We start from the raw sequence: 15,443 nt of genomic DNA, 5'->3' as shown, positions 1-15,443 counted from the left end.
TTGATGAAGGAAATTAATTTGGAAGCTGAAAATAGTTTTATTGACCTGGTCATTTCAGTCAGAAAATAGTTTTTTTGACCTAGTCATTTCAGACAGAAAATAGTTATTTTGACCTAGTTATTTCAGACAGAAAAAACTTAAATTCTTGTCGGAAAATTTTTAAAACATATATAACAAATTACGTTTTATGGTGGCAATAATACGTTCATAAAAGTTTATCGCCGATTATAACCGTTTTTTACGTATTTTGGATGTATGATTATTTCTGTATGTACCTACTATATTTACTAGTAGTACTGTGAACATTTGACGGGCGCCCAAAAAAGTGTGTTTATAATTTTCTCTCATTTTATATATCAAAACCAAAATTTCCTTTGAAATCATAAGATTTGTAAGTAGGTATTTAGGTATAAATATATACATAAAACAAAACAAAAAACTATAAACCTAATCTACGTAATCCATTTAACCTAGTTTTTGTTTGTTTCATCACTTTTCGTGACCTTGTATCAATTTTTAAAAGTTTATTGCATTGTTCGAAATTCAAAATTCAAAATTCCAATTTGCAGTTTCAAGTTTGTAATTTTTCGTAGGCACCTTGTTATTGCCTTGAGTTTTGCAGTTACCGTTATAAACCACACATTTCACGAAACTATTTTTTTTTCAAATAAGGAATAATACAATTTGTTTAAAGAAACGTCACCATCACAATGACAATTATTTTTCCAACTTTCTTTAGGCAGGTAGGCAGCACAGTACTGAGAAATGCGAATTAGAAAGTCCAAATAAGCACGAAGATTTCCCATTTGAAAATATGCTAAAACGGTCACCATTTTTAAACGGAATCGGAACGGATAAACAAATTAACACAAAGACGAAATGCAAAACAGTCGAGTTAAAACAGGAATTTGCTATGCTCAGACAACTAATTAGTAATTATTACTATAACAGAATTATCAAAACAACAAACATAATATGTTGTATCATATCCCTCGTGTGTGACGGCCTTAAAAGGTTACTTAAATAGCGGCCATTAACTCGCCGTGCATATTTTACATAAATGAATGCACATAATTTAATAAAAACTTTTAATTTCACATCTAGGAGAGTCGTGACTTATCATGCAGTATACGTGTAATTGTAAATGGGCGTACGTAATACACAAACCAAATTATTCATAATAGATAATACGGAGGGATAAGAACAGGTTAATAGAACACGTTACTTAAAATGGATAATACAGAGGGATACGAACAGGTTAAGGCGATAAACTACGACGTGTAATATTTTGAATCCAGCCGCCATCAATAACACTCCTTACGTAGATGGCGATAAGGCTTAAATTCCCGCTTAACACCATCCAGCTGTTTTGATTTACGCAAGAAAAAACATGGCCAAAAAGTGCCTTTTATTTTATTTTGTGGATGTTCAGGCATAAATATTAAAATGTTTTGATATTATTTAATAAATAACTTAATTTGCCACATTATACAATAAAACCATAACCGAAAATGGGTTCGTAAATAGGAAATTTTGAACTTTAAAGCAGTTTTCATAGGCCTTATAAACTATTTTTTTCTGGGCTTATAAAAAGACTTATGTTTAAAATACTCGATTATTTAAAAGGCCAAGATGTATTCTACTCGCGGTATTTATTTAAAGCATCTGAAACATTTCTAGGCGACCAAATTTTCAAACCAAAAACACATGATTTTACATTACCACGTATATTGCACCGCCTTAATAGAAAACGTTACTCATAATCACGCGCATGCGTACTGCATATAGCGGCTGTAATATCGCAGTAAGGCTAACAGATTTTTAAACCACCCGACCCACGGGATTAGGGACGTATTACGATCGTATTAAGACAGAGATCGCGGACTTTGTTAACAGTCTAATTGATTTGACAAATATAGATCGGTCGCGCAATGAAAACGCAAAAAAGCAGTAATACTCATTGGCAGCACACTATCAGAGGAATATTTTAAATTGAATTATCGATTTATGAAAGCAAATACGGAAAGCATAATTAAATTGAATTATCGATTTATCAAAGCAAATACGGAAAGCATAATTAAATTGAAAGCTTACCGGGTCAATTACATCGCCAAATGTCATCTGAATAAACGTGAGGTTAGCAACTAAACGCGAAATGCAAAAATGACCGTGTTTTTTGAGGATTGGTGCAAGTCTAAAATAATCTTGCATAAATATTTCAACCCGAGCAGTATACGGCCCTCTTCACCGTAAAGCTGAAGCAGCGCTGCAGCAGCGTGTTAGGGGATCTTTATTATACTGTATATGTATTAAGTACGTCCATTTACACTTATATCGTATGTTATACTCGTACGTTCTTATAACTAAGAGAGATTACAGTCCCATTAAACAAAAGTGAAAACCTTGAAACAAATGCAATTTTATTTTACCAGTCAGTGGCTGAGTTGGCATCGCGTTTGGGCCCCACCCAGACGTCGTACGTTCAATTCCTCGACTGGCTAAGTCCCCTATCACGACACAAGCAACATTTTCCGCTTACTGTAGTGGTAGTAGGAGATTTTCAAATATTGTCAAGTTATTCGTAACCCGGGATTGTTTGTCTTTCTTTAAAAAAATATTATTTGTTAATACAAATCAACAGTTTAATTCCGAGATTGATGAAGATTACGAAAAACCACCCCACCCTCTTTCCCACCCTTTAAGGCTCCGTAGTAAGCGTTCAAGAAGAAGAAGAAGGTGGTTTGAAAGGGGGATAAGTAAAAATACGAATGTCAGAGGGAGCGGGCTAATATTAAAAAAAGCGAAAATATTTAATAAAGCATTACTATATCGGCTAAAGAAGGAGTTAGCGCAACACGGCATAACACCCCAAAAACAAACAACAAAAAAAAGCATTACTCGTTTAAAGTAGAGTTTAAATCTCAAGACCAATTCCAAAGTTGCATTTAAAGATACACTGTGATTTTTTTTCATACCTATAACATATTAAATAACAGCACAAAATGTGTTTTTAATAATTTTTGGAGAATACTTAGTAACTCAATGTAATATTAAAATAAATAAATAATATCAAGTTAAGTCAACGCCAATGTTAAGTATAACTATTAATAAACAAATTTTCAGTTAACGCCAAATAAAACACGACGCGAGTTTTTAAGATCGAATTAGAAAGGCATGCAAAACTTTGGATTGCGGTCAAATAAAAACAAAACAAACAAGCTAAAAATAAATGCCCAAGGCGATGAGAGTTCTCTTATTGGCAGTGTGGGTCTGTTTACGCGTTCACGATAATTATTTTTACAAAAATACGATACTGACATTAACAGTCAACACAATGGGAGGGAACAAACAAATGGTGGGTACTTATTACCTTTTGTCCCTACACACTATAAAAGCAAGGCCATATTTTTTTGCATGTCGTAGCAAATAACAACATTGCGTGTTGATTTTTTGAATAACATGAATCTACGAGTTCTGTTTAAATGTCGAAGAAGACAAATCTCATGCAGAAAGGAGGAATTTTAAAAAATGATAGTTTAAGTGACACTTATATAGAGATGCCAGATGGTATCCAAAAGGAGGACATGTCCCCCTTTTCCATGTTTTTTCCTCCCGTCCTTCCTTACCTACTGTAAGTCCTCATTTTTGCTAAACATCGGGTTTGGTCTATTTACAAAGCAAATTTGGCAAAAGTCGAAGAGGAACATAATTCCGCTCTGGAAATTTCAAAGACACTTCAATCCGTACTTCATATGCTTCGTAATCGAAGAAACAACAATTTTTTGCCACTAAGCGTAAGAGAACAGCTTCGTGATAATGACGAAGCCGAGTCCATTTCCAACGAATTTTTCAGTGTTTACAAGGCTAGTGAAGATTACTTGATGGAATGAATAAAACCCTTGGAAGATTTCAAATGTTTTGAGTGGATGACATTGCTGAAAGAGAACGAAAACTTAAAATACGATGATTTAGTTTCATGCATTGAGTTCTTGAGCATCAGAGGTGTAGAGATTGACGATGTTAAGCTACACCAGTGATTCCCAAAGTGGTCTATATCGACCCCCAGGGGTCTATGACAACCTGCAAGGGGTCTACGTCAGCGAAAAAAAAAAATTGGGGGTCCATGAAATGAAAATGGGGGTCCACGATAGTGGATCTCAACATACACTGATAGTACCTATTTACTTACACTTAACCGACACTAAAGGTGAATCAATATTTCATGTTTTGAAGGATTACTTCATTGAAAAAGCAATCCCTTTATCAAATATAATGTCAGTAGCTACAGATGGAGCACCTGCCATGGTTGGACGTTATCGTGGATTTATAAGCTATTTAAAACAAAATGTCCCAGGGGTGTTAGCAATACATTGTGTCATCCATCGACAACATTTAGTTGCTAAAAATTTGAGTGTTAGATTACACGAATCTCTTCAATTAGTCATTGATGCAGTAAACCGCATCCGAAGCAACGCGTTGAATACGCGGTTATTTGCGCAGTTGTGTGAAGAAAATGACAAACACTTTCATCAATTACTCCTTCACACTGAAGTACGCTGGCTGTCGAAAGGCTTATGTTTGACAAGATTTTTTGCACTTTTTGAGACTATTTTAGAATTTCTGGATACTAAAGATAAAATTTTAAAAGACAATTTAATGAAGTGGAAAACAGACATCGCCTATTTAACAGATTTGTTTACAAAATTTAATATGGTTAATTTGCAGTTACAAGGCGACAGTATAAATTTGATTAAAACAAAGTCCATCTTATCAGCGTTTCTTGCCAGAGTTAAACTAATGAAGCAAAATATTGGACGAGGCGAATTTTACCAGTTCCCCAATTTGTCACAGACAAACTGCCAGGAAGACGACGTTTCAACCTACGTTCAACATTTAAATGCCCTCTATTCAGATTTTGAAACTAGGTTTGAGGATGTTTTGACTATGGTAATACCACCGTGGATAATTAACCCATATGGTGACATAGAAGAAACGAATGTCATAAAACAAGAGGAACTGACTGAAATAAGTACAAACGAAGAACTTAAGGTTCAGTTTAAGCACGGATATCAGCACTTCTGGCTGCAAAAAAACATACCCGTTACTTATCCCGTATTATGGAATATAGCGAGGAAATTTTTAATTTCCTTTCCATCGTCATACCTAGTGGAAAGGGGGTTCAGCGCTGTTACCAATCTCCTAACGAAAAAAAGAAACAGACTGGACATCATTAGCCGAGGAGACTTAAGATTAAACCTTACAAAATTGACGCCAAATGTTGATAATTTATTATTAAAGCATCAGGTTCATCCTTCCCACTAAAAACATTTACTTATTGCTTAGTTTATTTTATATAACAGATACAAAATTTTATTTTGAGTAGTTTTAATTTAAATTCAATTAATAAATGTATAAAACTGAACATGTGTTTTTACTTTAAGTTTTTAACACTAAACTTCACTACAGTTAGAAATTTACAAAAAATCAATATCAGGTAAGTAGGGGGTCTACCAAAAACAGAAAAACATGGCAAGGGGTCTACGACACAAAAAAGTTTGGGAACCTCTGAGCTACACGATCAATTTTGTAACATGATTTCATTTCTTAAATCAAATTCAGATGAATATGAAGCATATTATGATTTGACGTTGCACGAGCAGTGGAAGATCTACTTCAAAAGTGTTAAAAACATTGACTGTTTCTCAGAACTGCTCAAGATCTGCGAGATATATTTTTGTATAAGCGCACATCACGCAAATGTGGTAAAAAGATTTTTTTAGCTGATTAATACTCAGTGGAGCAAAGAGATGAATAGACTAAGTGTGCAGTCAGTTAAATCTTTAATTCTTACTCAATACAACTCAAAAACATGTGAAGATTTTTATAATTATTTGTTAAAAAACCAAGAACTTCTCTGCAAAATTGGCAGCTCAGCTAAAAATGATTAAAATAAAGTAAAATAATATAAAAAATTCGTTTAATTTCTGAATGTCCTTTTTCACAGAAAATCCTCATTTTTAGACCCATCTGCCCTCCTTTATCAAATCATCATGTGGCAACCCTACACTTATATGATGTTATTACATAGCAGACAGTTAATTGCGAACGTCAATTGTGCAAAATTTAATCAAGAATTTCCAAAATTCTGATTTAAGGTAAAAGGGGATGGATGGTTTTTCAAGACCTCATAAAGACCTTTCTCTTGTTTTCCAACGTTTCTCCTTCTTCATCCAACATTTCGGACATCATTACAGTGCGAGTATGATGGACACCGTAGTGCCGTTGGCTGAAGAACGAGGTAGCACAAAACGTCATACATCACTATAATACTTTTAGCCGTGAAAATCTCAAATCATAACTGTGGATTTGTTTAAAAATAAACCCACACCGGGACACCCTTATTTATATATAATATATCTATAGGTAGCTGATACTAACAACATTATATGAGTGCGGTATGACCCTTTCATTTAATTAAGAAATGTTGAGTTTTACTTAATTAAAAATTATTTCGCAATTTTTAAGAGTTCCATTTAGTTTAAGTAGCAATTTTTGTCGGGGGAAGTGCCAAGATATTAATATCATAAAGATAATAAAATGTAGAAACAATCCATCGTAATGCGTTGTGGGTTTGTTTCTATAATGGGCGGCATTGGTCATGAGGAAAAATGCCCAAAGAAAGGACTCGGGAATTCACATTAATAAAGGTTATCGACAGGCGAACTATACGATGCAGATGTGAATGGAAATCGGGGACGCCCGACGAAGACATGGCACGACCAAGTGAATCAGATACTTGAGTCGGGCCATGTCAAGAGTCAGAATAATAGAAGGGTATGCATGAGACGATGTATGAATGTGAATGAGGCAAGAAGTGTGTACCAAGACCGAGTTGTTTGGCGGTCCATCCTCTCTGCCTACCCCTGCGGGGGAAGGATTCTCAATGACAAAGGAAAAGCTAAAATAATTGGTATAAATGTTAAAGAAAGCGACGTATAAACGACTAGTCAGATAGAGAAAGAGGTGGACTGCGCCGAAGAAAATTGGAGCAGGATAGGAACTTCTGAGGATAACATTTGAGGAAGATTCTAAATGCCATACATAGCGCCGAAATGGTGTTGATGAAAGAAACGTACATTTATTAATATTGAAACACTTTGAATCATTGACCAGCAAAGACAGACCGTGCGGATGTTAAAAATTACACCGAAACCAAAATTACTTTTAAGTTTCAATAATTGGGTTTCGAAAACATTTATCAAAAAGGGAGTGCATTATATCGCAGTCATAAGAACAAACATTCAAAAAAATTCCCCAATTCCTCGTATATGTGCACAATATAATACAAAAATTTTACAGCATTGACATTTTTGGTAATAACCTAAAGAAATATGGATATGAAGTAATGCGTACGATCCATTATTAATATGAGAGTATGGAATGTAGCGGGAGCATCTCCTATCCTCTTCCTATTTTCCTCTTCCTCTCCCTTTCCTTTAACACCAAATTAATTTTAAGATATTAAAACTTCATTTCTAATGAACTTTAACATAAGAAACTGCTGTGACTTGACTTCAGTTAACTTATATATTTATATCTATCATTGTATATTATATAAAACTGTTTGTTTCTTACAAAATAAATAAATAAATAAGATCACAAGAAGCATTGATTTTTATCTTTTGCTGGTCTGCAAGGATCAAATTTGTCTTATTTATCGAAACGAGGCGACGGATCAGGAGGTCTAGCACGAAAAATCGATAAAGCTATATGTCAATACGATATTGACTAAATTCGTAATTCGTGATCTACGGTCAGTTAGCAACATTCCCTAGCACGGTCAACGAACGATTGATAAGAAATTCCGACAAATAAAACCCGCCAAATGTCCTTGGCTGTCAGTTAAATTTGGGTGACTGTTGATATACGCAACTTTTTTTTAATAATATAGTTTTTTATGCAAAATTACTGGTTTATTAATGAATGAAGGCAGATTAACGAAGCTCCTTGGAATTAAAGACGTCATTTATGCGATCAATTAAAGCCGTTCGAACTTGGAGAGACGAAATTGAGACAATTACCTCGAATATCTCGTATTATGGCTAAAGATCTCATTGACCAATTCTAAGTTGTGAATAAAGACAACATTAACTAATGAACTCCTCATTTAATGCCAAAAAGTAAATACGGACTGCCAATGCATATGTAGGTTAATATTTCAATTCAAAATTCTCATTTTTCGTAAATACATTTGATGATTCGAAATGTCAAACTACTTAAGTATTGCCAGTATATATCAATAACTTTACAATATCGGATCAATAGGCTAAACTACCGACGAATTTGTAGCGATTTAGCTGGCATGGTAGAACTATTGATACGCCAACCGATATTGTAGTGCAAATCGAGATACGCGGGCAATACTGGAAGCTGGGAAATGAATTAACTTCAGACAGCTACGCAAAAGTAAAATACTAATAAATTGACAATGTCGAATTTAAATAATAACTTTAATATACAGGGTGTATCGGCACGTACCCGACAAACTTTAACCAGGTATTCCTTAGCATATTTGGAGTAAAAAATCTTATGTGCACTTTGCTGTCCGGTAACGTTTTTTTTTTTTTAAATTTATTATTCATATTTTCACCACATGTCACCACTGTTTTATCCTTTGTCAAAGTTTTAAAACCCATCTGGCAATATTTTATTCGAATTCCGTTGAATAATGTACGTATGTACCTATATTGGCGCACTTTTACAATCACAACGAAATGGTACGGCACCATTCGTCTCATTTTTAACTATTATTATTTAGTGTGTGCGAAAGAGCGAAGACGCTTTTCGACATACTTGCTTATAACAGCTGTTGAACACGAAAAGCAATGCCAATGACAGTGATGTAGTGTGGAAATTTTTAATTTTGTTTTTAATTGAAAAAAAAATGCTACCGGACAGCAAAGTGCCCATAACATTTTTTACTCCAAATGTGCTAAGGAATAGCTGGTTAAAGTTTGTCGGGTACGTGCCGATACACCCTGTATATTGGCAGTCCGCATATACTTCTTGACACTAAAAAGGAAGTTGATTAGTTCATGAGGTCTTTAGTTACGAGTATGACTAACAACTTTTGTTACTAATCAATTTATCGCGTTTCGTTCGTCCATGGATCGTGTATACAATTTCTGATGAGTTAGTTCATCTCCTTTTATTCATTAGCCAGTTATTTTGAATAACATTATGACATTATCCAAAAAGTCGCGCATATTGGTTGCTTATCCGACACCTTGGAGGTCTTGCTAAAAGCAGCGGCTTTTGTCTACCGACTATCGGAATCGTATTTTGACTGTCCTTGCAAACATTGCTAACGGATTCCGCCAATATCGTATTGATATAGGGCTTTATGGATCGGTATGAAATCATCGGTAGTTACGCGTATCGATCCGACATTGTAAAGTTATCGATTTCACTGTGTTAGACCCCAGATGGGGAGTTTGGTGATGAAATTACTCACAGGTGGGTCGAATTACTCGACCAAATTCGTAAGACACACCATATCTAGAGATTATATATCGATGCCTGGAATACATTTTTTTAACACTATCAAATAATGTACCTAAACTTAGCTTCAAGTCAACGCTTGAAGAGAAAGCCTGGATACAAAGGAACACGAGGACTCAAGACTGGACGTTTCATACTCTTGAGATTGGCATGCAGGAGCCGTATGCATATGGTATTTCACTCCACACTTACTGACACTACACAGAGCTTTTATGTCAGAGGGTGGGATGTCGCATGTCGACCGATCAAGACCAGAGACGAAAGTATAGATAATAGACAATAGAGGATCGGAGACAAAAGAACATAAGGGTGTACAGCAACACTTCTAGCTGAATCAGGGTTTTGCAAACGGTGTTCGTAAGACTTTAATATATTGTCAAAATACAACTGCTACGATGCATACAATCAGTATGACTTACAAATACATTCAATCTTGTCGTCTTGCCTAGCGATCATAATATTTCCTCTCAATATATATGCACTCTCCTATTGGAAATTGGCCATCACCATGGCAACCTATAATCCTGTATTACGACTAACAATTAAGTACTAACTAAGTAATTAATAAAAGTTGTCGTAAAAAGGAGACTTAACGTGTGGTAAAACGTGAATAAATACCTCCATCCTTACTTCAAAAATCAATTCGAAACACACACTTTTTCAAAGACTGTACTATTTCTATTTTGAATTAGTACTAGTAAAAAATATCTCGCAACATTGCATTTTGGCAAACTGGTGCATGCGGAGACTGACGTATTTTCCCGGAAAAATGAGTAATTTGACAGTTTTGATTTGTGGTTTGAGATATGTGATTTAAAGCATGTTTTGGTTTATAATTTCGATTCTATTGACCAATGCACTTTTACGTGATTATGTAATTTGTATTACTTTTAATCCATTAGTAATGTCATTTTGTGAATTTAGTTTCATGTTATCGGAAAAAGCTAGGTTATTTCAGATACATTATTTTTTAATTGACAGTTACAAGAATTTCATGAAACTGATACAGCATTATGCATGCGAAGGTAAATAAAATTCCAAGAAATCAACGTTTATATTGAGCAAAAATTAAACTAAATTCTCAAATTTTTATGGGAATTATTATTAAAACTAGCTGTACCCTGCTACGCGTTGCTGTAGCTCATTCTGTCTGTGCAAATAGAGAAACAATAGAGGGTTTTGCTATTACGTTCAACAGATGGCGCTGTTTTTTTTGTTTCAAATATATCTATATAATTTATGTACACAAAAATACACGCGTATTCGAAAGCAACATTGTGTCATAATTTCAAAGCAATCGGCGAAGAACTCTCGGATATTTAAGATTTAAAAAAAACGAACATTTACATTTTTATATTAGATTTTATTTATTTTTTAATTGTATTAACGAGTTAAAAGTGAAATGACTTTATTTGAAATGAATATAATTGCGAATTCCTTATAAAAGGAAAGTGTTTTTTTTTTTCTCGATTTTTTCGACGTTTTAATTAAAAATGTTTGTGATTGACTTTTTTTCAACTTTTTTCGTGTTTGAAATTAAAATATTGCAATTTTTAAATATACGTACCTTTCAAATATAAAAATCTAATGGTTCATTTTATGCTATTTGTTTTTGCAACATCTTCAAATCAACTTGGAATTAAAATTATTTTTAATTCAAGTCTATACATCAGATAAACAACCCTATATGGCTGGATAGGCTTTTTTCCAACACATTTTTTAAATAAGGCTGCTAATGTAATTCATTTGGTTCTTTTTAAATACATAATAATGGAATTAATTTAATAGCAAATATACCAAAACAAGATAGAAACATAGTTAGTAAAAACTAATAAACATTCATGCACCCTGCACAAAACTTAAATATGCAGGTTAATTGCTAGGTAACGAGATTCGCGAAGCAAATAAATAATTTAATAATATATGCACGGTGTCATAACACTTCACCGATATTATGCATAATAAACCCATTAGACCAGAGATTACCAAAGTGGTCTATATGGACCCCCAGGGGTCGATATCGGCTTGCTGGGGGGTCTACGTCAGCGAGAAAAAAATTTGGGGGTCTACGAGATTCAAATGGGATACATACAAGCAGACCCTCATTTGCCTCAACTCAATATTTAGGAGTTCCGTAAATGACACAATACACCTAACACAAATAACACAGTTTACGTAATATTTTTATTTTTACGCTTTACAAATTGTCCAATAAGTAAAACGATATCATAAATAACGATTTGGTGACGTCACTATACAAAGAATACCAACTTAATTTAGGTGTTCCACAAGGATCTATTTTGGGGCCGCTGCTTTTTGTAATTTACACTTTTAACGTGGATATGTAGACTGAGAAATTACTTATTTGATATTTGTATGTTTACATTTCGTAAAGTTGTTTATTGAGGTATATAAATAGAGTCTACGCTCCTTTTCTCGTCAGATTTAATATATTGAACCAAAACATTGCACATTGGAAGCCGCGAATTTTCCTAGTTCCCCAACATGTTTTTGAAAAACGTCCAGGGTAATAATGACGTTCAACATTTAGATGTACTTCACACAGACTTCAAAACTAAGTTTGAGGACATTTTGACTGTGGAAATGGAATGTTGAAGAATCGGATATAATATGACAAGAAGAACTGTTCGGAATAAGCGCTAACAAATAACTTAAGGGGCAGTTCTGTAGGGCCAGCTACAGAAAGAAATTCCCGTTGCTTATCCTGCTCCATTTCTTATTTGGTGTAATACCTCACAAGGAACAGAGAAAAAACAGAGGAACTATATCGCCACCCGGTTGTATGGCAGGCAAGGGAAGGGAATCTTTTTATGAAAAAAATAAATGATTATCACACGTTAATAGTTTTAGGAAAATTCAATATTCGGCAGGAAGGGGGTCTACGGAAAAAAAATATTTGGCAAGTGGTCTACGGGGCAAGAAAGTTTGGGAACCTCTGCATTAGACCAAGCGTTCGGTAGAATATGATTACAGTAACAACTGTAGGAATGCTGCAAAGTGTTTTAATTGCCTTGTTATAGATTTGTTTTGAAAATAAATAAAAATATTCACCAATCTGACCTCTGGTCAATTTACAATAATTTATCAATGTTGACCTTAAATACCTGTACATAACATATGTTAAAATACATAATTTTTCACTGTTGTTTTCGGTAGTGAATGAATGCGAATTTCGGAAACAGAAATTCACCCACTTCCCCATGTACGATCGAGCTGAAACTCGGTAGATATACTCGTTGTCGATGACAACGCATTCTATCAACTTTTAGTGGTACGCACATGCACGCGGAGATATGCGGAGATATTCGCATATTTCTGAAATCGGATGACATTACAGCAGTCAATATACGAAACAAATGTCAGTGCTACCCGAGTTTGGAATTGTTGCTGACTCGAGTTCCTGAATACTTTTAAAAACCGTACGTAATTTTATATTATACAGGGAGAAAAATGAGTTAAATTTTTTAATCAAAATACTGTTAAACAAGTGAATGCATGACCATTTCCAAATAAAATATTAATTATTCAGAATATATCTGAACCTGTGTTAATGCAGGTGGCCTTGTCCGAATAAATAAAATGTACGAGTGTTCATAAAACTAACTAACTAACCGAGAGAACGGACCGCCAAACAAATCGGTCCTTGCACACACTTCTTGCCTCATTCACATTCATACATCGCCTCATTCATACTCTTCTGACTCTCACACCTTGTGTCTGATTCACTCAATCGTGCCATGTCTTCCTCGGGCGTCAATAAGAACAATCCAATGGATTAGTAATAGAGTATGCGATTCTGTGCATTATACATATTAGACGTTTTTCGTACGTTGGATGCTGTCATTAATATCGTATAAAGTTGACGAAGATATTGGCTTACGGGTCTCAGACACTTGAACACGTGTTCCGATATATTAGGAATATACTAAAAGTTTAACAGGCAACGGCCTGCAATCCCGTATTTCACCGGATTACAAATAATTTGAAGAGATTTTTTTAATAAATCGGCAACACTCATTTTTCTCCGCATGTGAAAAATCACCCCTTGGAGTTTCGCGCCAATCGTGCACGAGCCATCCTCGTCAGTTACTAAATTTGCTATTAAAAATTGAAAAGCCAGAGGAAGAACCGTAAAAAGCAGTAATCCAACAAGTACTCACGTATTCGAATCGATCCTTGCACACCTGCGTCAGGAGGTGCAGGAAGCCCAGGGCGGTGAACCAGGCGACCCACAGGACCACCTCATCCATGTACTGCACGTTGATGACGCCGAACACGAAGATGAACTTGTAGAACACAAAGTTCCAGAACTTGTCCTTGACGTGCTGTCGCTCAGAGACACGAAGTTCGCCGAACACAACGCGCTGGACGGAGCGACCGAGCAGGAACAGGCAGCAGTAGGACATGTTGATCAGGGTCTGTAACAAGACAAAAGAAGACTTAGAACAAATAAGAGAGAAATGTTGTCAGTAAAAGATCACAGCAGGTAAGGGCCAGCCTTGGGGATGAAAATTCAATCCTCTGTCAAACAAACAAAAAACTATTGAAGACAATATTCGCGATTTTTAAACGAAAATTTCAAACACAAAATTCAGAAAAAGATACGGTCGCAAGATACTTGAACCCTATTTCCTTCGGTCATATTTAACTTCTATCATACTTCAAATAAGAACTACCAACATTATCTTCATTTTCTGAACGCCCATTTTTATTGGCTGCTATCTTTATGTATGATCGGAAGATTCATCTCGAACTAAATGCAAGCTAGATAGTGTCTTGGATAAATATATCTTATTTTTATTTTAATGTGCGACATCTGTTGACTTTTCATATTCATCCTATTATTAAATATTACAATTTAAAAAAAATAATTGTAATATGTACATACATCTATTATTAAAAGTAGATGAAGGTACATATTGCAGCAAAATGATTTGTTATTTACGGGTTGACTTTTTAAGGAATAATAACAAGGAATGACTAGTATTTAATTTTACTGGAGTAATTTCTACATTAACAAAATACGTTTTGCTTGAATTTATGGTGTTTTCATGTTTTTTCTTCACTAAAAACCTGTCTAATCTCGCCAAATATAGATACTATCGACTTAGGTATAAATGGTCTCATTCGATTCAATACTAACGAAAACATTATAAAAGATACCTCACTCGACCTAGTTTTTAAACATGTATTCAAAACAATCCCCTCTCCGCCTCCTCACAGAAGGATGGTTCACCACTTTATTTTGGGCGGACTCTATAAACCATAATTTCTACTGCCAAGAAGAATGTATGAGCAAAATTTCATGAATGCACGAATTTCGCCGTTTTTTTTACATTAACCTCACACAGCAGGCCCCGAGAAAACTAAAATCCTTCAGGACCTATGTCATCTTTGGGGACGCTGTGCGGTGGTCTTTTTTAAAGAAAGGAAGGAGAAGAAGTTGGGTAGGAATCTAGGGATTACGGTGTCCAGGAGTGGGCCTCCTCAGGGCCTCCTGTGAAAGGATAATTAAAAAAAATAATCATAATCTCTGGCCTAATAATAATTCTTCCCGATATAATAACATATTGTGTACCATTGTTAGGTGGCATATAGCGTATGTCCGTATGCATGAAAGTTTGATCAGGCACTAGCGACCTTGGTAACAATGGTAACCGCCGATACAACCGGTAGATAATCGGCGTGCGACAAGCCGTAGGTATTACGTATTCAACATTCAAATCAGTGATGAATAACCTGTGGCCCGCGATCCCTTACCGGCCAACTTGGCAAAATAAAATATCAAAGAATTAGGGTTAAAAATTTTCAACGGTTTCTGTTGTTTTCCTCAAGAATTTTGTTTTTCTTTAAAGTTTTGA

General features: G+C 34.9%; 1 protein-coding gene across 1 annotated transcript in view; it reads right to left on the bottom strand.

Annotated features, from left to right (window-relative positions):
• The window catches only part of LOC149418808 (E3 ubiquitin-protein ligase AMFR-like), a 178,672-nt gene that overhangs the window by 72,812 nt on the left and 90,417 nt on the right, over positions 1 to 15,443 (bottom strand). Inside the window, exon 2 of the mRNA XM_089639006.1 lies at positions 13,743 to 14,000. Coding sequence (XP_089495132.1) covers positions 13,743 to 14,000 — 258 coding nt within the window. The remainder of the gene's footprint in view (positions 1 to 13,742; positions 14,001 to 15,443) is intronic.

Source organism: Hesperophylax consimilis, chromosome 13, assembly GCF_061612785.1.
Source record: "Hesperophylax consimilis isolate HC1 chromosome 13, BYU_Hcon_1.0, whole genome shotgun sequence".
NCBI lineage: Eukaryota > Metazoa > Arthropoda > Insecta > Trichoptera > Limnephilidae > Hesperophylax > Hesperophylax consimilis.
The sequence above is the reverse complement of the archived record's forward strand: the minus strand, read 5'-3'. Positions and strand labels throughout refer to the sequence as shown.